The sequence below is a fragment of the Nerophis ophidion genome, linkage group LG25 (assembly GCF_033978795.1).
Source record: "Nerophis ophidion isolate RoL-2023_Sa linkage group LG25, RoL_Noph_v1.0, whole genome shotgun sequence".
NCBI classification, from domain to species: domain Eukaryota; kingdom Metazoa; phylum Chordata; class Actinopteri; order Syngnathiformes; family Syngnathidae; genus Nerophis; species Nerophis ophidion.
In genome coordinates this window covers 33281486-33308315 of record NC_084635.1, presented here as the reverse complement: position 1 = coordinate 33308315, position 26830 = coordinate 33281486, and the positions used below count along the sequence as shown (strand labels likewise).

The 26830-nt window shown below is 35.4% G+C and overlaps 1 protein-coding gene across 3 annotated transcripts in view; it reads left to right on the top strand.

The window, feature by feature from the left end:
- LOC133543133 (protocadherin-9) overlaps nucleotides 1-26830 on the top strand; it is a 634818-nt gene that overhangs the window by 20870 nt on the left and 587118 nt on the right. The window contains exon 3 of one of the 3 annotated variants that reach the window (XM_061887607.1): nucleotides 18646-25699. The exons of the other annotated variants lie outside the window; for them this stretch is intronic. Coding sequence (XP_061743591.1) covers nucleotides 18646-18765 — 120 coding nt within the window. The 3' untranslated portion in view covers nucleotides 18766-25699. Of the gene's footprint in view, nucleotides 1-18645; nucleotides 25700-26830 lie in introns of those variants that run through there. 3 annotated transcript variants of the gene reach the window in all.

Here is a 26830-nt window from a genome sequence, read left to right as displayed (position 1 = left end):
AGGAAAAACAAATCAACTATCCTCGCCGTTTAATAAGCCGCCGGGGTCAAAGCGTAGGAAAAATTAATTTTAACAGTTTTTGAATGATTAGACAACATTTTTATTCAACTTTACTTTAATAGACATATTTTTTTGTTTGTTTGTTGTGAATTGACGGGTTTAAATGAAAGTTAATGAAAATATTTCCATGATCATGTGACCGTCGTATAAAAGCGTCTACGCCGCCCTTTTTAGAAAAAGTAATTTGCATGAATAACAAGACATATTTTCCATTCAATCACAAAACAAAGCGCCGGGGTCTTTCACTCCCCCCTCACCCCCCGCCACCCCAAACGGGACAAGCAGTAGGAAATGGATGGATGGCTGGAAGTTGCAGTATGGCCGTCAAGCGAGGAAAAACAAATCAACTATCCTCGCCGTTTAATAAGCCGCCGGGATCAAAGCGTAGGAAAAATTAATGTTTACAGTTTTTGAATGATTAGACAACATTTTTATTCAACTTTACTTTAATAGACATATTTTTTTGTTTGTTTGTTGTGAATTGACGGGTTTAAATGAAAGTTAATGAAAATATTTCCATGATCATGTGACCGTCGTATAAAAGCGTCTACGCCGCCCTTTTTAGAAAAAGTAATTTGCATGAATAACAAGACATATTTTCCATTCAATCACAAAACAAAGTCTTTACCTCGTACCCCCCCCCCCTCTCTCGCCGGGAGTAACTAAGGCCATCAATCACCTGGTGTTGTTTGACGTTGACGTGGAAGAAGCGAGTGAGCGGACAAGGATGTTTAAGTCGGAGACACGGCCAAAGCTTTGGGGAATGGCTTTTAAATGGATTCTTGCTCCTCCCGGATTGGAAAACGCCATTTTGCTCCGGCGCTCCGAGTCGCTTCCACGCCGCCTCGGCGTCAATCAATAAATAAGAACATTGCAAGTAAATTGATTAACAAGAAGGTGCAGAAGCGTGAAAAAAATCCGCCGTTAACCTCGCCTTTTTTTTTTAACGGCTGACATTAGGAAGGAGAGAGAGTAGACGTTTAAAGTTGCGTCATCATTCTGTGTGGCGATACGTGCAAACCTTGCCTTTTTATTTACCCTCCGGGGACCAGCGGTGGTGGAGACAACAGCGGAGGGGGAGAGAAAAAAAACAACAAAACAAGAAAACATAAAAACGCTGTCCTACTTTCAGCAGGCAGCACGGGCTTCTAAGAACCCAGGCCTAATTTGGCGTGTTTCACAGAGTGCTTGCTACCTGAGCGGCGACACGATGCCATCTTGGCTCCATGCTCCAGCGCCATAACAGCAGCCCGGTGGCTGCACATGCAGCTTGACCGCGCATTAATATCCTTCTGCTCAGCCTGTAAGTCCGTATCGGCCTATTTTTAAAAAAAAAATCCAACTGAAACTAGTTTGGCCGCTGCAATGTGTGCACGTATGATACCAGTTTTTAGACCAGGGGTCAGCAACCTTTTTGAAAGCAAGAGCTACTTCTTGGGTACTGATTAATGCCAAGGGCTACCAGTTTGATACACACTTAAAAAAAAATTGCCAGAAATAGCCACTATTTTCAATTTATCTTTAATAAATAAATCTATATATATATATATATATAAATGGGTATTTCTGTCTGTCATTCCATCCATCCATCCATTTTCTACCGCTTATTCCCTTTTGGGGTCACGGGGGGCACTGGCGCCTATCTCAGCTACAATCAGGTGGAAGGCGGGGTACACCCTGGACAAGTCGCCACCTCATCGCAGTGTCTGTCATTCCGTCGTACATTTTTTTTTTTTCCTTTTACGGAAGGTTTTTTGTAGAGAATAAATGATGAAAAAGACACTTAATTGAACGGTTTAAAAGAGGAGAAAACGAGAAAAAAATGAAACATGTATTTTGAAGCATAGTTTATCTTCAATTTCGACTCTTTAAAAGTCAAAATTCAACCGAAAAAAATGACGAGAAAAACTAGCTAATTCGAATCTTTTTGAAAAAAAAAAATATATATATTTATTTAACATCATTAGTAATTTTTCCTGATTTACATTAATTTTAAAATTTTCATGACATGTTTTAAATAGGTTAAAATGCAATCTGCACTTTGTTAGAATATATAACAAATTGGACCAAGCTATATTTCTAACAAAGACGAATCATTATTTCTTCTAGATTTTCCAGAACAAAAATTTTTAAATAAATTTAAAAAACTTTGAAATAAGACTTAAATTTGATTTTACAGATTTTCTAGATTTGCCAGAATATATATATTTTTTAATTTTAATCGTAAGTTTGAAGAAATATTTCACCAATATTCTTTGTCGAAAAAACTGAAGCTAAAATGAAGAATTCAATTAAAATGTATTTATTATTCTTTACAATAAAAAAAATATTTTACATTGATTTAAAATGTCAGGAAAGAAAAGGAAGGAATGATGAAAAAAAACACTTAATTGAGCGGTTTAAAAGAGAAGAAAACAAAAAAAAAAAGAAAAAATAATTTTGAAACATAGTTTATCTTCAATTTCGACTCTTTAAAAGTCAAAATTCAACAGAAAAATGAAGAGAAAAACTAGCTAATTTGAATATTTTAGAAAATATTAAAAAATAATTTATTTAACATCATTAGTATTTTTTCCTGATTAAGATTAATTCAAAAATGTTGATGACATATTTTAAATAGGTGAAAATCCAATCTGCACTTTGTTAGAATATATAACAAATTGGACCAAGCTATATTTCTAACAAAGACAAATCATTATTTCTTCTACATTTTCCAGAACAAAAATGTTAAAAGAAATTTAAACAACTTTGAAATAAGATTTAAATTTGATTCTACAGATTTTCTAGATTTGCCAGAATATTTTTTTTTAAATTTTAATCATAAGTTTGAAGAAATATTTCACCAATATTCTTTGTCGAAAAAACAGAAACTAAAATGAAGAATTAAATTAAAATGTATTTATTATTCTTTACAATAAAATAAATATTTTACATTGATTTAAAATGTCAGGAAAGAAAAGGAAGGAATGATGAAAAAAACACTTAATTGAACGGTTTAAAAGAGGAGAAAACGAGAAAAAAATGAAAAATTTATTTTGAAACATAGTTTATCTTCAATTTCGACTCTTTAAAAGTTAAAATTCAACAGGAAAAAATGAAGAGAAAACTAGCTAATTCGAATCTTTTTGAAAAAATTATAAAATTAATAAATGGAACATCATTAGTAATTTTTCCTGATTAAGATTAATTTAAAAATGTTGATGACGTTTTAAATAGGTTAAAATCCAATCTGCACTTTGTTAGAATATATAACAAATTGGACCAAGCTATATTTCTAACAAAGACAAATCATTATTTCTTCTAGATTTTCCAGAACAAAAATTTTAAAAGAAATTCAAAAGACTTTGAAATAAGATTTAAATTTGATTCTACAGATTTTCTAGATTTGCCAGAATAATATTTTTGAATTTTAATCCTAATAAATTTGAATAAATATTTCACAAATATTCTTCGTCAAAAAAACAGAAGCTAAAATGAAAAATTGAATTAAAATCTATTTATTATTCTTTACAATAAAAAAATAAAAATACTTGAACATTGATTTAAATTGTCAGGAAAGAAGAGGAAGGAATTTAAAAGGTAAAAAGGTATATGTGTTTAAAAATCCTAAAATCATTTTCAAGGTTGAGATTATTCTCTAAAATTGTCTTTCTGCAAATTATAAGAAGCAAAGTAAAAAAAAGAAATGAATTTATTCAAACAAGTGAAGACCAAGTCTTTAAAATATGTACTGCATATAGAGCGCACCGGGATAAAAGCCGCACCCACTAAATTTTTAGAAGAGAATACATTTTCAGTATATAAGCCGCACCTGACTATAAGCCGCGGATATACATGTATATCAGTGCAAAAAAATGTTGTAAATGTGTAAATATAACACATGATTAAACCACTGCATATAGAGCACACCGGGATATAAGCCGCACCCACTAAATTTTAAAAGAAAATACATTTTCTGTATATAAGCCGCACCTGACTATAAGCCGCAGATATATACCGGTGCAAAAGATTGTTGTAAATGCGTAAATTAATTGCATGATTAATCTACTGTTTTTTCCCGACTATTGACAGCACCGGGATATAAGCCGCACCCATTACATTTTAACAGATAATACATTTTCTGTATATAAGCCGCAGATATATACTGGTGCAAATGATTGTTGTAAATGTGTAACTAAATTGCATGATGAATCTATGGCATACACAACGCACCGGGATATAAGCCGCATCCACTAAATTCAGAAGAAAACCCATTTTCTGTATATAAGTCGCACCTGACTATAAGCCGCAGATATATACAGGTGCAAAAGATTGTTGTAAATGTGTAAATATAATACATGATTAATCTACTGCATATAGAGCGCACCAGGATACAAGCCGCACCCACTAAATTTTATGTAGAGAATACATTGTCTGTATATAAGCCGCGGACATACAGTACATGTATATCAGTGCAAAAAAATGTTGTAAATGTGTAAACATAATACATGATTAATCAACTGCATATAGAGCGCACCGGGATATAAGCCGCACCCACTAAATTTTAAAGGAAAATAAATGTTCTCTATATAAGCCGCACCTGACTATAAGCTGCAGATATATACCGGTGCAAAAGATTGTTGTAAATGCGTAAATTAATTGCTTGATTAATCTACTGTTTTTTTCCGACTATTGAGAGCACCGGGATATAAGCCGCACCCACTAAATTTTTAAAGAAAATACATGTTCTGTATATAAGCCGCACCTGACTATAAGCCGCAGATATATACCAGTGCGAACAACTGTTTTAAATGTGTAAATAAATTGCATGATTAATCAACCGGAATTTTTTCGACAATGCATATAAGCCCCCCCCCCCCCCCCCCCCCACTAAATTTTAGAAGAAAATAAAAGTTCCGTAAATAAGCCGCACCTGACTATAAGCCGCAGATATATACTTGCTGTAAAATTAGTTATTTGTACAGAAATATTCTGTAAATGTTTATTTACATACCATATACCGTCTCCAAACGGTGCCTGCAACAAGGCAGTAAAACGGCTGATCAAACAAAACAGAAGTCACCTTCATGAATACGCAGACTCAATAACTCCGTGGTGACATTTTTGGTGTCATCTACCTTTTCATTTTCTCTGTCTTATATGAAAAGTATTTGTTTGATACAAAACATTACGGCCGTTAGCGTAGAAAAAAAAATGCACATATTAGCCACATAGTTTTATAAGCCGCAGGGTACAAAGCGTGGGGAAAAACAGCAGGGGGTATAGAGTAACTTAAGATTGAAAATTACTGTCATTGTCAATAATTCGCCCTAAATATGTTGTGATATCTGACAGGGCATTTATTTGACTTCTTGTCAGAAATCTTTTAAAGCCACGCCCCATTTTTTTGCCAGACAATACAGTTTTTGTCCTTCTTCCCCGGCCCGTTCCCCGGTCCCGTTTTGTTTGTTTTGGCTACTGCAGCGAGTCGCTTTATCCGCATTAGAGGAGCGCCACAAGTTTCATGTTCCGTCATTCCATGGAATAACGCGACAGAGAAGCTATCTCTGGCAAAAATGCGAACTTTGTGTACATTTCTTGATAAATATGAGATGATTACATAAGTAATGAGGAGCAGGCAGCAGCTCGCACATTCTCATACTTTCTGTAACATCTTGAAAAATGTCTGAACTATATTCTTCGTGAAGATTTGTTTTTATTCAAATGTTGACAATATTTCAGGAGGAAACCTTGCAATGTCTTAAATCCATAAAGTGTTCTAAAAGTGCATACAACGGAGTTTGTGACGTAGAAAAATGTCATATTTTTACCAGTTTTCCCAGGAGATTTTGAAATAAAATGTTGATGCTCCTCTTCAATAAAAGTATTTGATACTTTTTGATGATAAACACCAAACATTATGTCAACACTGATGCCACCTTTGTTAAAAAAAATATGTTTACAAAGAACCTTGTCCAGATGTTTACTGACATATACTATTTTAACTTTAACTTAACTTTTATTGCTAATATTTGGTATAAGTATCGGCCCTGAAAATGAACGTATCTTTTCATCTCTCATTTTTATTTACCAAAACAAATGAGAGATTTGCACACCGTAAACTATTCCTCACCCTGAGATTATAAGCGTGGGGGAAGCGTAAGTAAGGCTGTTATGTGACGGACATGTGACTGTGAGGTTTTTTTTTTTTGTGTGTGTGTTTTTTTTTTTTTTCCACCGGCTTTGTTATGGTAATGTGGCAATTCACTGTGGGAGCACGTTTAATGGCCTCATGTTGGACTCAGACTGAAGAACCATGTTGTTTTACCGTCATTCCATCCTGTTTGTATCGGGGGGAGAAAAGATGCAAGTACTTTAAGAAAAACTGCATCCATCTTTCACAATCCTTACAGTGGAGTTGGATTCATTTTTGCCTCGACCCTCACTTAAAGCCTGCGTGCAAAATGGTGATTTTTTGGGGGGGAGTAAACTGCAGCTAGTCCTGGATATTTTAACCAACCCTGACACTTTAATGCTTCAGTCACACACAGGATTCTCACAGTAATGAGGCAGGGAAAGACATGTTTCTTGGACAGGTTGGGGCAATTCAAAAATGAGGTCTGGGACTGTTTTTCCACCAGAGGTTCCCCCCAAAGGGATTGGGGTCTATTTACTTGCACTAAAAAGTGCTCAAAAAGTCCTAAATGTGCACAAAGATTCCGGTGCCAGGGATCCTTTTAGGTGCATTTCGAAAATTTTACGCCCAGTTTTTTGGGACCTTAGACCCCTTCCGGGCCTAAATTTGGTACATTTATAACGTGCAGAAACAGACCGAAAAGAACCATCTATAATCCCAAATCCCCGAGGACCCCGAAATGGATTCAGACCTAAAAGTGCTCCAAAAAGTCCTAAATATGTAGAAAGATTCCGGTACCAGGGACCCTTTTAGGTGCGTTTCGAAATTGTTTGGCCCACTTTTTTGGGACCCTCCCAGGCCCCTTCAGGGCCTAAATTTGGTACATTTATAACGTGCAGAAACAGACCGAAAAGAACCATCTATAATCCCAAGGTCCCTGAGGACCCCGAAATGGATTCAGACCTAAAAGTGCTCCAAAAAGTCCTAAATATGCAGAAAGATTCCGGTACCAGGGACCCTTTTAGGTGCGTTTCAAAAATTTTAGGCCCACTTTTTTAGGAATTTCCCAGGCCCCTTCCGGGCCTAAATTTGGAACATTTATAACGTGCAAAAACAGACCGAAAAGAACCATCTATAATCCCAAGGTCCCTGAGGACCCCGAAATGGATTCAGACCTAAAAGTGCTCCAAAAAGTCCTAAATATGCAGAAAGATTCCAGTACCAGGGACCCTTTTAGGTGCATTTCAAAAATTTTATGCCCACTTTTTTGGGACCTTCCCAGGCCCATTCCGGGCCTAAATTTGGAACATTTATAACGTGCAGAAACAGACCGTAAAGAACCATCTATAATCCCAAGGTCCCTGAGGACCCCGAAATGGATTCAGACCTAAAAGTGCTCCAAAATGTCCTAAATGTGCACAAAGATTCCGGTGCCAGGGACCCTTTTAGGTGCATTTCGAAAATTTTACGCCCACTTTTTTGGGACCTTAGGCCCCTTCCGGGCCTAAATTTGGTACATTTATAACATGCAAAAACAGACCGAAAAGAACCATCTATAATCCCAAGGTCCCTGAGGACCCCAAAATGGATTCAGACCTAAAAGTGCTCCAAAAAGTCCTAAATATGCAGAAAGATTCCGGTACCAGGGACCCTTTTAGGTGCGTTTGGAAAATTTTAGGCCCACTGTTTTAGGACTTTCCCAGGCCCGTTCCGGGCCTAAATTTGGTACATTTATAACGTGCAGAAACAGACCGAAAAGAACCATCTATAATCCCAATGTCCCTGAGGACCCCGAAATGGATTCAGACCTAAAATTGCTCCAAAAAGACCTAAATCTGCAGAAAGATTCCGGTACAAGGGACCCTTTTAGGTGCGTTTCGAAAATGTTACGCCCACTTTTTTGGGACCTTAGGCCCCTTCCGGGCCTAAATTTGGTACATTTATAACGTACAGATACTTCTAAAATTTGTTTAGAGTTAAGGTGATAGAACGTTGAGTTTCTTGGGGACTTTTTTCCACCAAAGGTTCTCCCAAAGAGATTAGGGTCTATTTACTTGTACTAGAAAAGTCCATGGACTAATGATAACAGAAAAAAGGACCATCTACCCCAAAACAGATTGACCCCTAAAAGTGCTGCAAAAGGTCCAAATTGTGCAAAAAGACCCTTTTAGGTGCATTTTTCTAACATTTTGGGCAACCCCATTTATTATTGAGAGCAGTCTTTTGGGACCTTCCAGGCCCTAAATGAGGTACTTATGAAATATTTTAGGGTTACAGTAAGAGAACGTTGAGTTTTTGGGGCATTGATCAAATGGGGTTTAAATATTTTTCCACCAGAGGTTCCCCCAAAAGAATTGGGGCCTATCTACTTGGACTAGAACAAGTCCATGGACTAAAGTAGGGAATAACAGACCAAAAATAACCATCTTCGATCCCAAGGTCCCTGAGGACCCCGAAATGCATTCCGACCTAAAAGTGCTCCAAAAAGTCCAAAATATGCAGAAAGATTCTGGTGCCAGGGACCCTTTTAGGTACGTTTTGAACATTTTAGGCCCACTTTTTTGGGACCTTCCCAGCCTAAATGTGGTACATTTATAACATACAGATACTTCTAAAATTGGTTTAGAGTTAAGGTGATAGAAAGTTGAGTTTCTTGGGGACTTTTTTCCACCTGAGGTTCCCCCAAAGGGATTGGGGCCTATCTACTTGGACTAGAACAAGTCCATGGACTAAAGTGAGGACAAACAGACCAAATATAACCATATTTGATCCCAAGGTCCCTAAGGACCCCAAAATGGATTGAGACCTAAAAGTGCTCCAAAAAGTCCAAAATGTGCACAAATATTCCGGTGCAAGGGACCCTTTTAGGTGCGTTTCGAAAATTTTAGGCCCAATTTTTTGGGACTTTCCCAGGCTCCTTCCGGGCCTAAATTTGGTACATTTATAACGTGCAGATACTTATAAGATTGGTTTAAAGTTAAGGTGAGAGAACGTTGAGCTTCTTGCGGACTTTTTCCCACCAGAAGTTACCCCAAAGGGATTAGGGTCTATCTACTTGTACTAAAAAAACTCCATGGACTAATGATAGCAGAAAAAAGGACCATCTACCCCATAACAGATTGACCCCTAAAAGTGCCGCAAAAGGTCCAAAATGTGCAAAAAGACCCTTTTAGGTGCATTTTTCTAACATTTTGGGCAACCCCAAATATTATTGGGAGTAGTCTTTTGGGACCTTCCAGGCCCTAAATGAGGAACATTTATAACTTTATAAGGGTTAGGGTAAGACAACGTTGAGTTTTATGGGGCACTTATAAAATGGGGTTAGGACTTTTTTCCACCAGGTTCCCCCAAAGGGATTGGAGCCAAAATAATTGAACTAGAAAAGTCCAAGGACTGAAAAAGGACTAACAGACCAAAAAGGACCATCTACCACAAAACATATTCGCCCCTTAAATTGCTCCAAAAGATCCAAAATGTGCACAAAGACCCTTTTAGGTGTGTTTTGAACATTTTGGGTAACCCATTTATTATTGGGACCACTCTTTTGGGACCTTCCTAGGCCCCTCCGGGCCTAAATTTGGTACATTTATAACGTACAGATACTTCTAAAATAGGTTTAGGGTTAAGGTGAGAGAACGTTGAGTTTCTTGGGGACTTTTTTTCCACCAGAGGTTCCCCCAATAGGATTGGGGTCCATCTACTTGTACTAGAACAAGTCCATGGACTAAAAAAAGGACTAAAAGACCAAAAATGACCATCTACAGTCCCAAGGTATCGGATTACCCTAAAATGGATTCCCCAAAATGTGCTCCAAAGGGTCCAAAATACCAAAATAAATGAACTTGTGGGATACGAACAAGGAAACACTTTTATACTCATCTTATTACAGGTATCACAGAAACAAATCTGTCTAGTAGAATTTTTTTTGTTGTTGTTTATATGTTTTCATTTATTATATATATTTTTCCTTTACAGTTTTTTTTTCATTTATTGTATTTTTGTTTTTTTTACAGTGCTGTAAAGTATATGTGTTTCCGTTTCTTATATATGTTTTAAGTCAGTAAAACCCCTAACCACACACTCCATAAACCTTTCTCAGACAGTCATTAACATTTTCTCACATTTATCTCGTTTAATCACTCTCAAAGTTCAAACCTTTGTGGATTAAAAACAAAAAACTGCAGTACACTACTGTATTGAAGAATAAAATCAAAGATCAAAACCTGTTTTTTTAGGGCTCTGAGATGTTTTGACCTTATCATAAAGCATGCAACATTTCCACACACAACCAGAGTCACACCATCCTTTTGGCTTCATCCTGTATAATAAAGGTGCGAGAGGGCATTTGTTTCCAAAATAAACCTGTCTCATCCAAATTAAAAACGTGTAGAAGATTATAATCCCCTACCACAGTATACAATCTGTCCTTACAGAATCAGGACACAGAACCCAATGTGCATTCATACGCTGTAAAAAAAAACACATGTAACACTGTATATATATGTATCATCTATATTAAAGACTTGTTCAAGATTATAATCCCCCACCACAGTATACAATCTGTCCTTAGAGAATCAGGACACAGAACCCAATGTGCATTCATACGCTGTAAAAAAAAAAAAAAAAACACATGCAACACTGTATATATATGTATCATCTATATTAAAGACTTGTTCAAGATTATAATTCCCCACCACAGTATACAATCTGTCCTTAAAGAATCAGGACACAGAACCCAATGCGTATTTATACGCTGTAAAAAAAACAAAAAACACACACATATATATATATATATATATATTAAAAACTATTTCAGGATTGTATCCTCCACCACAGTATACATTCTGTCCTTAGAGAATCCGTACATTAGGCCATTTCCATGCAACCAGAAGGAGTGTTTTCAACCTGTGCCCTGCTTTAAAATGTTTCATTATAATTATTATACTAAAGAATAAATAACGAAAACCGTCTCGAATTGGGAATCGATTCGGAATCGAATCCAGTAATCAGAATCGCATCAAATCGCTAGCTGCCCAAAGAGTCCACACCCCTAGTGACCCTGCATATAAACCTATCTATAGCGACATTATTATTGTAACTACGAGGAACTACTTTTCTGGCGTAGAGACACGTTGCCTTGCTAGCACCCATTTTGTCTTACACAACCCCAAAAAACAAACGGCGTGGCGCAGTGGAAGAGTGGCCGTGCGCAACCCGAGGGTCCCTGATTCAATCCCCACCTAGTACCAACCTCGTCACGTCCTTTGTGTCCTGAGCAAGACACTTAACCCTTGCTCCTGATGGGTGCTGGTTAGCGCCTTGCATGGCAGCTCCCTCCATCAGTGTGTGAATGTGTGTGTGAATGTGGAAGTAGTGTTGAGTATTCAACTACCAACCATTCATCATTTATCTTTTAAACCAAAATAAAACAGCAAATCTCCAAGTAAACTTATAACGTGGCGTTCCACAAGGCTCAACATCGGGACCACTTTGCTTTCTTTTTTGCCAACTCATCATTTAATATTCACACAGTCATTTTTGATGATAACACCTACCGTATTTCCTTGAATAGTATGCGCCTGCCTAGAATTACTGCCGGGTCAAACTCAGTAGGATTTAACGTCCAAGCTATTGAATATGCTAAAAAGAACAGTAAGCATCTATGTTTTATTAATATACCGTAGCTGCGTGTGTCAAATATCAGTCATTAAATGACTCCCGGCTCCTGGTGGTAGAGGGCGCCAGTGATCCTTCTTGCGACAACTCGGCTGCAGAAGAAGTGACAACAAGCAGCATTTTTAATTTTTTCCTCTCGCTTGCACATTTAACATAGTGAAGTGAATTATATTTATATAGCGCTTTTCTCTAGTGACTCACAGCGCTTTACATAGTGAAACCCAATATCTAAGTTACATTTAAACCAGTGTGGGTGGCACTGGGAGCACGTGGGTAAAGTGTCTTGCCTAAGGAGACAACGCCAGTGACTAGGATGGCGGAAGCGGGAATCAAACCTGCAACCCTCAAGTTGCTGGCACGGCCACTCTACCAACCGAGCTATACCGCCCCATAGAGGATTACGTATATCTAAAATAAAACAGTTTTCTGAACTGGACTTTCAATCGAAGCAGGAAGATCTCCATCAAGACAGAGACTTTTAAAACTGAAGAAAGATAAGGAAGACTTCTATAAACAAGTTATGGATGCTTTTGATCAGAAGGAGCTGCACATGGACTTCATTTATAAGTAAAGGTAAGACCATAATAACGTTTTTTTTTTAATTAAATGTGCTTTTCATGATGGTATCCTTACATCAGACTCAAATTCATAAGCACAGGCCTAAATTTACCGCATGCCTTTGGTAAGTGCAGGAGTGAGAAGAGGCGGCAATTCAAGGAAATACAATATTTATTTTTTCTCACACAAAAATCCTGAAAATTTCCACTAGTGTCAATAGTGATTTTGTCAACATGGACGATTCAAATGTAATAAATTATCCTTAATTATAAATAAATCAAATCTTATAATATTTCGTTCAAATAGGTGAAAATGTTGATCAAATGTCGTTTGAATTAAACAGTAAGGCTATGGAGAGAATAATGATTTTTTTAAAAATGTTTTGTCAGTGTGGTATAAAAACGAGTACAACATTATCGCCATCATTCCTACTGTTGTGGGAAGGGAGTCGTTTTTGAGGCCACGGCCGCAAGGAACACATAAAAAGTGACGGAGAAACTTTACACAAATCGCAAGTCGAGTCGATGCCGTTGAAAGAAACAAATCTGCAACTTTTTGCCACCACTTTATTGCACACCAATCACACACAAAAATAAAAGGGTGTGAAATCCCGGCGGGCCCGTCCGCAGGGTTCTCACGACGTTAACAAATATATTTAGAAGGTCATAAAGGGGTTTATTGTGAAAAGATTCGGGATGTATAATGGTCAGCGTTTTACAGCGATAAAGGCGGGTTTACTGTGTGTTGTTTTACTGTAAAGTGTGTTGTTTTACTGTAAAGTGTGTTGTTTGAGTGGGATGTTTCGTGTCCGGCAAAGAAGGAGTCCAGCATGTGCACATGTGGAAATGAAGTGTTGGACAATCAGACTAGATTAGAAGCTGCAACAACATAAATCAGTCCGGAAGCTGCAGGATTGAGATTTATTTTTATTCTCATGTGTTATCTTCAACCAAGTGAGGTGATTGTTTTTGTTTTTTAAAAGATTATTTTTTTTGTTATTTTTTATTTATTTATTTAACTGGCTTAAACACAGACGATGGCAAATTACCAGGAATTACACGTCATGTTTGTCCATATTTGTATTCCTCTGAGTGTATTTGTCCACGCCCATCCTTAAAGGAAAACTGCACTTTTTTTTTGTTTTTTTTTTAGAAAATGTTGCCTATGAGAAACCTTTTCTCTTTTCTGTGTTAAAAAACTGCTAAAAACGAGTCGGCTGATAACAATTTGTCTGTTCCACCTGTTAACAAACTAAAACTTTTTAACAATGCATTATGTACTGTGACCTGTAGGGCGTAACAGGAAAAAAATCGATTCACATCCGAATCAGGATTCTTGCTCATTCCAACTCTAAATCGACCATCGTACTTTAAAAAAATCAAATAAAAAACGAGAAAAAATAAACAAGAAAAAGATATATATATATATATATATATGTCTTTATGTATATATATGTATTTATATATATATATATGTGTTGGCCCTGCGATGAGGTGACGACTTGTCCAGGGTGTACACCGCCTTCCGCCCGATTGTAGCTGAGATAGGCGCCAGCGCCCCCCGCGACCCCAAAAGGGAATAAGCGGTAGTAAATGGATATATATATATATATATATATATATATATATATATATATATATATATATATATATATATATATATATATATATATATATATATATATATATATATATATATATACACACACATATACATACATATATATATATATATATATATATATATATACACACATATACATACATATATATCTATATATATATACACACTCACATATATATCTATATATGTATATATACTGTACATGTATTAATGTATATATATATATATATGTATATGTATGTATATATATATATATATATATATATATATATATAACATCAGTTGACATTAACAAGCTATCGTAACATTATTATTGTAAGCACCAAGGAACTATAACACCGAGGAACTATTTATAGTTTAGCCGGATCCACCTTGTCAAATGATATATAAGCATGTGTTAATGGTTATTATCCAGGCTTCGGTCAGGCCGATTTCAAAATAAAATACATGTACATACAATCAGACAGTGACAGTATAAATACATTATAACTGTCAGTGCAATGTGTTTTCTTTATTTTCATGACTATTTACATTTTAGACTATGACACCTCTGAAGTGAAAACCATTTCTGTTGAAGCTCATCCAGAGAATGCCAAGAGTGTGCAAAGCAGTAATCAGAGCAAAGGGTGGCTATTTCGAAGAAACTGGAATACTAAACATTTTTTCAGTTATTTCCCTTTTTTTTTTGTTAAGTGCGTAACTCCACATGTGTTCATTCATAGTTTTAATGTGACAATCTACAATGTAAATAGTCATGCAAATGAAGAAAACACATTGAATGAGAAGGTGTTTACGATATGTTTCTTCAATACAATGTTTAGGGAACAGTGTTTCACAGGGCTTTTAATAACTCCAATTCGTCGCCGCCTCTTACTAGCAGTTTTTGACTATTTAGAAGGCGCAGAAAAGGGACCATTTTTCCCTTTTCCCCGCAGTTTTCCTTGAAGTTTGAAATCGTACGCAGCCATCGGTTTTGAACGTGGTCATACATCAAAAGGGCGCGTGCACGTGTGCGCCGAGGTGATCCCCCCCCCCCCCGTCGCCTGTTTGTTTGTCCGCCACTTTTTAGCCGACACGCCATTCATCTTAAAAGCCGGCGTCGTCTTATCTCTGCCAATTCTCACTGCAAATTTTGACGGCCCATCAATCATCCCGTGCTCCACCTCAACATATATGCATGTTGCGCACGCACACACACACACACACACACACACACACGTATTTTTGTATCTGTCACCTTTTTGAGACCTGAGAAAAATGCCTCCCTCTTTAAGACCAGCCTTTCTAGATATAAAAATATGTCTATTTACAACATTAATAATATATACATACTATGCAAATATTAAAAAAAAAATTGTTTTGAAAAATGAGTTGGAATTTCACAAGAAAAAGGTCACAATTTCACAACAAAAACTTAGAATTTTTGCAGTATTATAATAAAAGTCGTCATTTTACTCAATACAAGTCAACATTTTTCAAGAAAAACGTAAGATTTGTGCGATATTATGATAAAAGTTGGAATTTTACTCAATAACAGTCGCAATTTTACAGGAAAAGCTTAAAATTTGGGCAATTTTATGAAAAAAGTCGTCATTTTACTAGACAAAAGGCACACTTTTAGAAGAAAACTTTAAAATGTTAGCAATATTACGATAATAATCGGAATTTTACTAAGCAAAACTACAACAAAAGTTACAATTGGAGAATAAAACTTTAAAATTTAGGATACATTATAATAATAAATCGAAATTTTACTCGGCAAAACCACGACAAAAGTCACAATTTTAGAAGAAAACTTTAAAATTTCGGCAGAATTATAATAATAAGAATCAGAATTTTACTCGGCAAAACTACGACAAAAGTCACAATTTTAGAATAAAACTTAAAAATGTTCGCAATATAATAATAAGCAGAATTTTACTCGGCAAGACTATGACAAAAGTCACAATTTTGGAAGAAAACTTTAAAATTTCGGCAATATTATAATAATAATAATCAGAATTTTACTCTGCAAAACTACGACAAAAGTCACAGTTTTAGAATAAAACTTAAAAATGTTGGCAATATAATAATAAGCAGAATTTTACTCAGCAAAACTATGACAAAAGTCACAATTTTGGAAGAAAACTTTAAAATTTCGGCAATAGTATAATAATAATAATCAGAATTTTACTCGGCAAAACTATGACAAAAGTCACAGTTTTAGAATAAAACTTAAAAATGTTGGCAATATTATAATAATAAGCAGAATTTTACTCGGCAAAACTATGACAAAAGTCACAATTTTAGAAGAAAACTTTAAAATTTAGGCAGAATTATGATAATGATCAAAATTTTACTCGGCAAAACTACAACAAAAATCAAAATTTTACAATAAAACTTAAACATTTTGGTAATAATATAATAAGAATCGGAATTTTACCAGGTAAAACTACAACAAAAGTCACAATTTTAGAAGGAAACTAAAATTTAGGCAATATTATAATAATTAATAAAAATTTTAGTCTGCAAAACTACGCCAAAAGTCACAATTTCACTCATAAAATGTCACTATTTTACAAAAACAAAACAAAAATGACGATATTGTGATAAAAGTCTAATTTTGATACGACAAACTTCATCATTTTGCATTAAAAATTAATCATTTTAAATAAAAAAGTAATCATTTTACATAAAAAGGTAATCATTTTACAAAACAAAATATTGCAATATTATACAAACAGAAAGAACATGAGAAATTGTTCCCAATGTTATAAGAAAAAAGTTGGCACATTGTGAGAAAAAGACTGCTTTTAGTTATTTTTTGGAATTTTTTTGTTTGTAATCGGTTTTTATTCTCAATTATTTACTTCAAGTTACTAAAGTACGTCTCCATTTGCATTTGTATTTAATATTTTTAATAACATTTGTTCAAAGGGAACACATTTCAATTTCTCACACACACTTGTTATTTCATATGTTGACCAGTCGGGGAGCACTTCCAATTTTTACACACACTTGTTATTTCATATGGTGACCAGACAGGGAGCACTTCAATTTTTTTACACACACTTGTTATTTCATATGTTGACCAGACGGGGAGCACTTCAATTTGTTTACACACACTTGTTATTTCATATGTTGACCCGAGGGGGAGCACTTCCAATTTCTTACACACACTTGTTATTTCATATGTTGACCAGACGGGGAGCACTTCAATTTTCTTACACACACTTGTTATTTCATATGTTGACCACAGGAGGAGTACTTCCAATCTCTTACACACACTTGTTATTTCATTTGTTGACCAGAGGGGGAGCACTTCCAATATCTTACACACACGTGTGATTTCATTTGTTGACCAGAGGGGGAGCACTTCCAATCTCTTACACACACGTGTTATTTCATTTGTTGACCAGAGGAGGAGTAATTCCAATTTCTTACACACGCTTTTTAAATTCATATGTTGACCAGAGGGGGAGCACTTCAATTTTTTTACACACACTTGTTATTTCATATGTTGACCAGAGGAGGAAGCACTTCCAGTTTCTTACACACACTTGTTATTTCATATGTTGACCAGAGGGGGAGAACTTCAAATTTGTACATACACTTGTTATTTAATATGTTGACCAGAGGGAGAACACTTCCAATTTTTACACATACTTGTTATTTCATATGTTGACCGACGGGGAGCACTTCAATTTTTTTACACACACTTGTTATTTCATATGTTGACCAGAGGGAGAGCACTTCCAATCCACACACACACTTGTTATTTCATTTTTTGACCAGACGGGGAGCACTTCAATTTTTTTACACATACTTGTTATTTCATATGTTGACCAGAGGGAGAGCACTTCCAATCTCTTACACACACTTGTTATTTCATTTGTTGACCAGAGGGGGGGCACTTCCAATCTCTTACACACACCTGTTATTTCATATGTTGACCAGAGGGGGAGCACTTCAAGTTTGTACACACACGTGTCATTTCATACGTTGACCAAAGGGGGTGCACTTCCAGTTTCGTACACACACTTGTTATTTCATATGTTGACTTGTTATTTCATATGGAAGATACTTTCCCTTCTCCACGTCTTAAGCAGGGTGGTAATACAAGAACACACACACACACACATACACACACACACACACACACACACACACACACACACACACACACACACACACACACACACACACACAATGCAAAAACAACAATGTTAGCGAGGCTTCCACTGCCAGGAGTGTCACCGCTCGGTGTTTCCGCTAATCGGCTGTAAAGAAATTGGGGCCGCGATGACTCCCGCTGACACACTCTCGCCACGATCCCTCCGACACAGCGTGGCGGGGAGAAGACATTCCACGCCACCTCGGGTGTTTTGTAATTGGCAAAATAAGAGTAGAGGGTGGAAGAAAATGTTTCTTGGCTTCTTGCTTGTCTACAAAAATGATACATATATATATATATATATACAGATGTATATATACATATATATATATATATATATATATATATATATATATATATATATATACATATATTTATTAAAAAAAATAAATCATTGTGTGACTGCCCTCACCCTTTTCACCCCCTCCCCGTCTCACACCCCTCACCCATCCTTCATCAGGGTCAGGTGTGTCCATGCCACGTTAAACCACCCGTTTTTGTGGCCCCGCCCTTCTACCTGGGGGTGCAAAAAGATGGACGCTGTCCTGAAATGACAAAGGTGTCCTTGTCGTTGGCTTGATGTACCATGTGACACACCACCGCTAACAGTCGCCATAACCCCGCCCCCATGACAAAAGGGCGTGTGAGACGACTGCTGTGACTGCCCCTCCCTCATCGATGTAAATAGTGAGTGTACATATGAGATGTTTCATCCACAGTGGCTCTGGTTACTTCTTGCCTCATGCCTCACCTCACACCTGGGTGAGGACCGCACCACCGCTCACCTGCTCAGTCCACCTGAGACACAAAGAAATCCCAGCAGGCACAAGAGAACTTGTCGGATTAGGTCCGGACGTCGAGCAACTCAAAAATAACGTTGTAACAACATGCTTTTTGACGACGTTTATTCAATTTCGGATTTTGACGTTAATTTGACCGTTGGATTTTGGTCATTTCGCAACCAATATTCTACTACACAAACACAACGTTGAAACAACATGATTTTTGACGACGTTTATTCAATGTTTTGTTCTGGCGTTATTTGGACCATTGAATTTTGGTCATTTCCCAACCAATACTCTGCAACACAAATACAACGTTAAAACAACTGTTTTTGTCAATGTTTATTCAATGTCAAATTTTGACATTGATTTGACCATTGAATTTTGGTAATTTCCCAACCAATATTCTACAACACAAATACAACGTTAAAACAATTGTTTTTGTCAATGTTTATTCGATGTCAGGTTCTGACATTGATTTGACCATTGAATTTTGGTCATTTCCCAACCAATATTCAACAACGCAAACCTAACGTTGAAACAACATGCTTTTCGACAACATTTATTCAATGTTTTGTTCTGACATTAATTTGACCATTGAATTTTGGTCATTTCCCAACCGATATTCTATGACACAAACACAACATTGAGACAACATGCTTTTCCACGTTTATTAAATGTCGGGTTCTGACATTGATTTGACCATTGAATTTTGGTCATTTTTTAACCAATATTCAACAACACAAACCTAACGTTAAAAGAACATGCTTTTCGACAATGTTTTATTCTGACATTAATTTGACCATTGAATTTTGGTCATTTCCCAACCAATATTCAACAACACATATACAACGTTGAAACAACTGTTTTTGTCAATGTTTAATCAATATCAGGTTCTGATGCTGATTTGACTGTTAAATTTTGGTCATTTCCCAACCAATATTCTACGACACGAACACAACGTTAAAACAACATGCTTTTTGACGACATTTATTCAATGTTTTGTTCTGACGTTAATTTGACCATTGAATTTTGGTCATTTCCCAACCAATATTCTACAACACAAATACAACGTTGAAACAACATGCTTTTTGACGACATTTATTCAATGTTTTGTTCTGACGTTAATTTGACCATTGAATTTTGGTCATTTCCCAACCAATATTCTACAACACAAATACAACGTTGAAACAACATGCTTTTTGACGACATTTATTCAATGTTTTGTTCTGACGTTAATTTGACCATTGAATTCTGGTCATTTCCCAACCAATATTCTACGACACAAACACAACGTTGAAACAACATGCTTTTTGACGACATTTATTCAATGTTTTGTTCTGACGTTAATTTGACCATTGAATTTTGGTCATTTCCCAACCAATATTCTACAACACAAATACAACGTTGAAACAACATGCTTTTTGACGACATTTATTAAATGTCGGGTTCTGACATTGATTTGACCATTGAATTTTGGTTATTTTTTAACCATTATTCAACAACACAAACCTAACGTTGAAACAACATGCTTTTCGACAACTTTTAATAAATATTAGGTTCTGACGTTCATTTGACCAGTGAATTTCGGTCATTTCCCAACTAATGTTCTACAACAAATACATTGTTGAACCAACATGCTTTTTGTGACATTTAATCAATGTCAACTTCTGACATTTATTTGACCGTTGAAATGTGGTCATTTTTAAACCAATATTCTACAAAATAAATACTACGTTGAAACAACCTTTTTTTTTTTCAACGTTTATTCAATGTTAGTATTTGACGTTGATTCGACCATTGAATTTTGGTAATTTCCCAACCAATATTCTACAACAGAAATACAATGTTGAAACAACTGTTTTTGTCAATGTTTATTCAATGTCAGGTTGTGAAGCTGATTTGACCGCTGAATTTTGGTCATTTCCCAACCAATATTCTACGGCACAAAAACAACGTTGAAACAACATGCTTTTTGGCGATGTTTATTCAATGTCAGGTTCTGACATTGATTTGACCGTTGAATTTTGGTCATTTGTCAACTATTATTCAACAGCACAAATACAACGTTGAAACAATATGCTTTTTGCGACAGTTAATCAATGTCAGTTTCTAACATTTATTTGACCATTGTAATGTGGTAATTTCCCAACCAATATTCTACGACACAAAAACAACGTTGAAACAACATGCTTTTTGGCGACGTTTATTCAACGTCAGGTTGTGACGTTGATTTGACCATTGAATTTTGGTAATTTCCCAACCAATATTCTACGACACAAACACAACGTTGAAACAACATGCTTTTTGATGACGTTTATTCAATGTTTTGTTCTGGCGTTGATTTGACCGTTGAATTTTGGTCATTTTTTTAACCAATATTCTACAAAATAAATACAACGTTGAAACAACTTTTTTTTGCAATGTTTATTCAATGTCAGATTTTGACGTTGATTTGACCATTACATTTTGGTCATTTCCCAACCAATATTCTACGACACAAATACAACGTTAAAACAACATGCTTTTCGACAACGTTTATTAAATGTCGGGTTCTGACATTGATTTGACCATTGAATCTTGGTAATTTTTTAACCAATATTCAACAACACAAACTTAACGTTGAAACAACATGCTTTTCGACAACATTTGATAAATACTAGGTTCTGACGTTAGTTTGACCATTGAATTTTGGTCATTTCCCAACCAATGTTCTACAACAAATACATTGTTGAACCAACATGCTTTTTGTGACATTTAATCAATGTCAACTTCTGACATTTATTTGACCATTGAAATGTGGTCATTTTCAAACCAATATTCTATAAAACAAATACAACGTTGAAACAACTGTTTTTGTCAATATTTATTCAATGTCAGGTTCTGATGCTGATTTGACTGTTGAATTTTGGTCATTTCCTAACCAATATTCTACGACACAAATACAACGTTGAAACAACATACTTTTTGACAACGTTTATTAAATGTCGGGTTCTGACGTTAATTTGACCATTGAATTTTGGTCATTTCCCAACCAATATTCTACGACACAAACACAACGTTGAAACAACATGCTTTTTGACTACGTTTAATCAATGTCAACTTCTGACATTTATTTGACCATTGAAATGTGGTCATTTGTAAACCAATATTCTACAAAATAAATATAACATTAAAACAACCTTCTTTTTTTTTCAACGTTTATTCAATGTCAGAATTTGACGTTGATTCGACCATTGAATTTTGGTGATTTTATTTTAACTATTATTCAACAACATAACTACAACGTTGAAACAATTGTTTTGACAACGTTTATTCAATGTCAGCTTCTGTCATTGATTTGACCATTGAATGTTGGTCATTTGTCAACTATTATTCAACAACAGAAATGCAACGTTGAAACATCTGTTTTTGTCAACGTTTATTCAATGTCAGGTTGTGACGTTGTTTTGACCATTGAATTTTGGTCATTTTCCAAACAATATTCTACAACAGAAAAACGTTGAAACAACATGCTTTTTGACGACGTTGATTCAATGTCATGTTTTGACGTTGATTTGACCATTGTATTTTGGTCATTTCCCAACCAATATTCAACGACACAAACACAACGTTGAAACAACATGCTTTTTGACAACGTTTATTAAATGTTGGGTTCTGACAATGATTTGACCATTGAATTTTGGTCATTTGTCAACAACAGAAAAACGTTGAAACAACTGTTTTTGTCAATGTTCTGACATTGATTTGACCATTGAATTTTGGTCATTTTTCAACCAATATTCAACAGCACGAATGCAACAGTGAAACAACATGCTTCTTGACGAAATGAAATCAATGTCAGGTTGTGACGTTGATTTGACCTTTGAATTTTGTTCATTTCCCAACCAATATTTTACAAAGTAAATACAACGTTGAAACAACATGCTTTTTGACAATGTTAAAATAATGTTAGGTTGTGACGTTGATTTGAAAATGGAATTTTGGTCATTTTACAACTATTATTCAACAATACAAATACAACGTTGAAACAACTATTTTTTACAATGTTTATTCAATGTCAGGTTGTGACGTTGATTTGACAATTGAAATTTGGTAATTTCCCCAACCAATATACCACAACACAAACACAACGTTGAAACAACATGCTTTTTGACGACATTTATTTAATGTTTTGTTCTGACGTTGATTTGACCATTGAATTTTGGTGATTTTTTACCTATTATTCAACAACATAACTACAGCGTTGAAACAATTGTTTTGACAACGTTTATTCAATGTCAGCTTCTGTCATTGATTTGACCATTGAATTTTGGTCATTTCCCAACCAATAATCTACAACACAAACACAACATTGAAACAACATGCTTTTTGACAACGTTTATTAAATGTTGGGTTCTGACATTGATTTGACCATTGAATTTTGGTCATTTGTCAACTATTATTCAACAACAGAAATGCAACGTTGAAACATCTGTTTTTGTCAACGTTTATTCAATGTCAGGTTCTGACGTTTATTTGACCATTGTATTTTGGTCATTTTCCAAACAATAGTCTACAACAGAAAAACGTTGAAACAACATGCTTTTTGACAACGTTGATTCAAAGTCATGTTTTGACGTTGATTTGACCATTGAATTTTGGTCATTGGTCAACTATTATTCAACAACAGAAATGCAACGTTGAAACATCTGTTTTTTCAACATTTATTCAATGTCAGGTTGTGACGTTTATTTGATCATTGAATTTTGGTCATTTTCCAAACAATATTCTACAACAGAAAAACGTTGAAACAACATGCTTTTTGACAACGTTGATTCAAAGTCATGTTTTGACGTTGATTTGACCATTGTATTTTGGTCATTTCCCAACCGATATTCAACGACACAAACACAACGTTGAAACAACATGCTTTTTGACAACGTTTATTAAATGTTGGGTTCTGACATTGATTTGACCATTGAATTTTGGTCATTTGTCAACTATTATTCAACAACAGAAATGCAACGTTGAAACATCTGTTTTTGTCCACGTTTATTCAATGTCAGCTTGTGACGTTTATTTGACCATTGAATTTTGGTCATTTCCCAAACAATATTCTACAACAGAAAAACGTTGAAACAACATGCTTTTTGACGACGTTGATTCAATGTCGTATTTTGACGTTGATTTGACCATTGAATTTTGGTCAATTGTCAACTATTATTCAACAACAGAAATGCAACGTTGAAACATCTGTTTTTGTCAACGTTTATTCAATGTCAGGTTGTGACGTTTATTCTCCCATTGAATTTTGGTCATTTCCCAAACAATATTCTACAACAGAAAACGTTGAAACAACATGCTTTTTGACGACGCTGATTCAATGTCGTATTTTGACGTTGATTCGACCATTGAATTTTGGTCATTTCCCAACCAATATTCAACGACACAAACACAACGTTGAAACAACATGCTTTTCGACGACGTTTATTAAATGTCGCGTTCTGATGTTGATTTGACCATTGACTTTTGGTCATTTGTCAACAACAGAAACACAACGTTAAAACAACTGTTTTTGTCAATGTTTATTCAAAGTCAGGTCATGACGTTGATTTGACCATTCAGTTTTGGTCAATCTCAACTAATATTATACAACATAAATACATTGAAACAACATGCTTTTTGCCGACGTTTAATCAACGTCAGCTTCTGAAATTTATTTGACCATTGAAATCTGGTCATTTTTCAACCAATATTCAACAACACAAATACAACGTTGAAATAACATGCTTTTTGACAACATTTAATCAATGTCGTGTTCTGATGTTGATTTGACCATTGAATTTTGGTCATTTTTCAACCAATATTCAACAACACAAATGCAACAGTGAAACAACATGCTTCTTTGTGACATTAAATCAATGTCAGGTTGTGACGTTGATTTGAACATTGAATTTTGGTCATTTCCCAACCAATATTTTACAACACAAATACAACATTGAAATGACTGTTTTTGACAACGTTTATTCAATGTCAGATTCTGACGTTGGTTTGACCGTTGAAATTAGGTCATTTCCCAACCATTATTCTACAACACAAACAACAAACATGCTTTTTGGCGATGTTCAATCAATATTAGTTTGTGACATTGATTTGACCATTGAACACAACGTTGAAACAACATGCTTTTTGACAACGTTTATTCAATGACGGTGGTAACGTTGATTTGACATAGAAATTTGGTAATTTCCCGACCAACAACATTGTCTCAGTTTACAAATAAAAGTACTTTGCAACATTGTTTCAAAGTCCGTTTTAAAGGATGTGTACGTATAATCAACGTTGTATCAATGTCTTGTGCCTGCTGGGACGATACCATCTTATGTGTTTGAGCACACTGCAGCTTGTCCTGGATTGACTAACTAACCCCACTCCCTAATGCGTCAGTCACACGCAGGATTCTCACAGGAATGAGGCAACAATTCAACCAAACCCACTGTATAATTAAATTCCTGGTAATTTTGCCTTATGTGCTGTGTTAAAAAAAAGTAATGGAATCTATTTTTCATTTCTTGGGGGGTTTTTTTGCCCTGTTTTTTTTTTTTCTTTGACTGCTGGGTCATCTGAAAATAAATTAAAGAAAGAAATGCAAATGATCGAGTTCAATGCAACTCATGTTCTTGAAAGCTTTATTTGAACACTGCTTATTTTAACCTTCATAATTTCATAATAAATGTTTCCAAGAGCTCATTTCTGTCAGTCTGTTCTCTTTTTTTTGTGTGGTGTGGGCGTCGGATGCCAAGGAAGGAAGCTGAGAGAGAAGAAACATTGTTGGGGTTCGAACGAGGGCTGCGGTTATCGATTATTGTAGTAATAGGGAAATCATTTTTTTTGTTTGCCATTTTACTAAAAATGCACAAAATCCACGTTAAAATTGCACTTTTAACACGTCTACATTAATAACATAAACAAAAACAGCTTATGCACATATGGGCTCTATCGCAGAAGCCATGCAGAAACTACTGTATGTCTACAAATTAAAGTTCCGGAGTATTTATGTCTTCTGGATTTTACACAAGTTTATAATTTACACTAATTAATCGATTAATTGAAGCATCAGAATATATATCAACGTTTTTTTTTTTACAAACCCCGTTTCCATATGAGTTGGGAAATTGTGTTCGATGTAAATATAAACAGAATACAATGATTTGCAAATCCTTTTCAACCCATATTCAGTTGAATATGCTACAAAGACAATATATTTGATGTTCAAACTGATAAAAAATTGTTTTTTGTGCAAATAATCATTAACTTTAAAATTTGATGCCAGCAACACGTGACAAAAAAGTTGGAAAAGGTGGCAATAAATGCTGATAAAGTTGAGGAATGCTCATCAAACACTTATTTGAAACATCCCACAGGTGTGCAGGCTAATTGGGAACAGGTGGGTGCCATGATTGGGTATAAAAACAGCTTCCCAAAAAAATGCTCAGTCGTTCACAAGAAAGGATGGGGCGAGGTGCACCCCTTTGTCCACAACTGCGTGAGCAAATAGTCAAACAGTTTAAGAACAACGTTTCTCAAAGTGCAGTTGCAAGAAATTTAGGGATTTCAACATCTACGCTCCATAATATCATCAAAAGGTTCAGAGAATCTGGAGAAATCACTCCACGTAAGCGGCATGGCCGGAAACCAACATTGAATGACCGTGACCTTCGATGCCTCAAAAACCGACATCAATCGCTAAAGGATATCACCACATGGGCTCGGGAACACTTCAGAAAACCACTGTCACTAAATACAGTTCGTCGCTACATCTGTAAGTGCAAGTTAAAGCTCTACTATGCAAAGCCAAAGCCATTTATCAACAACATCCAG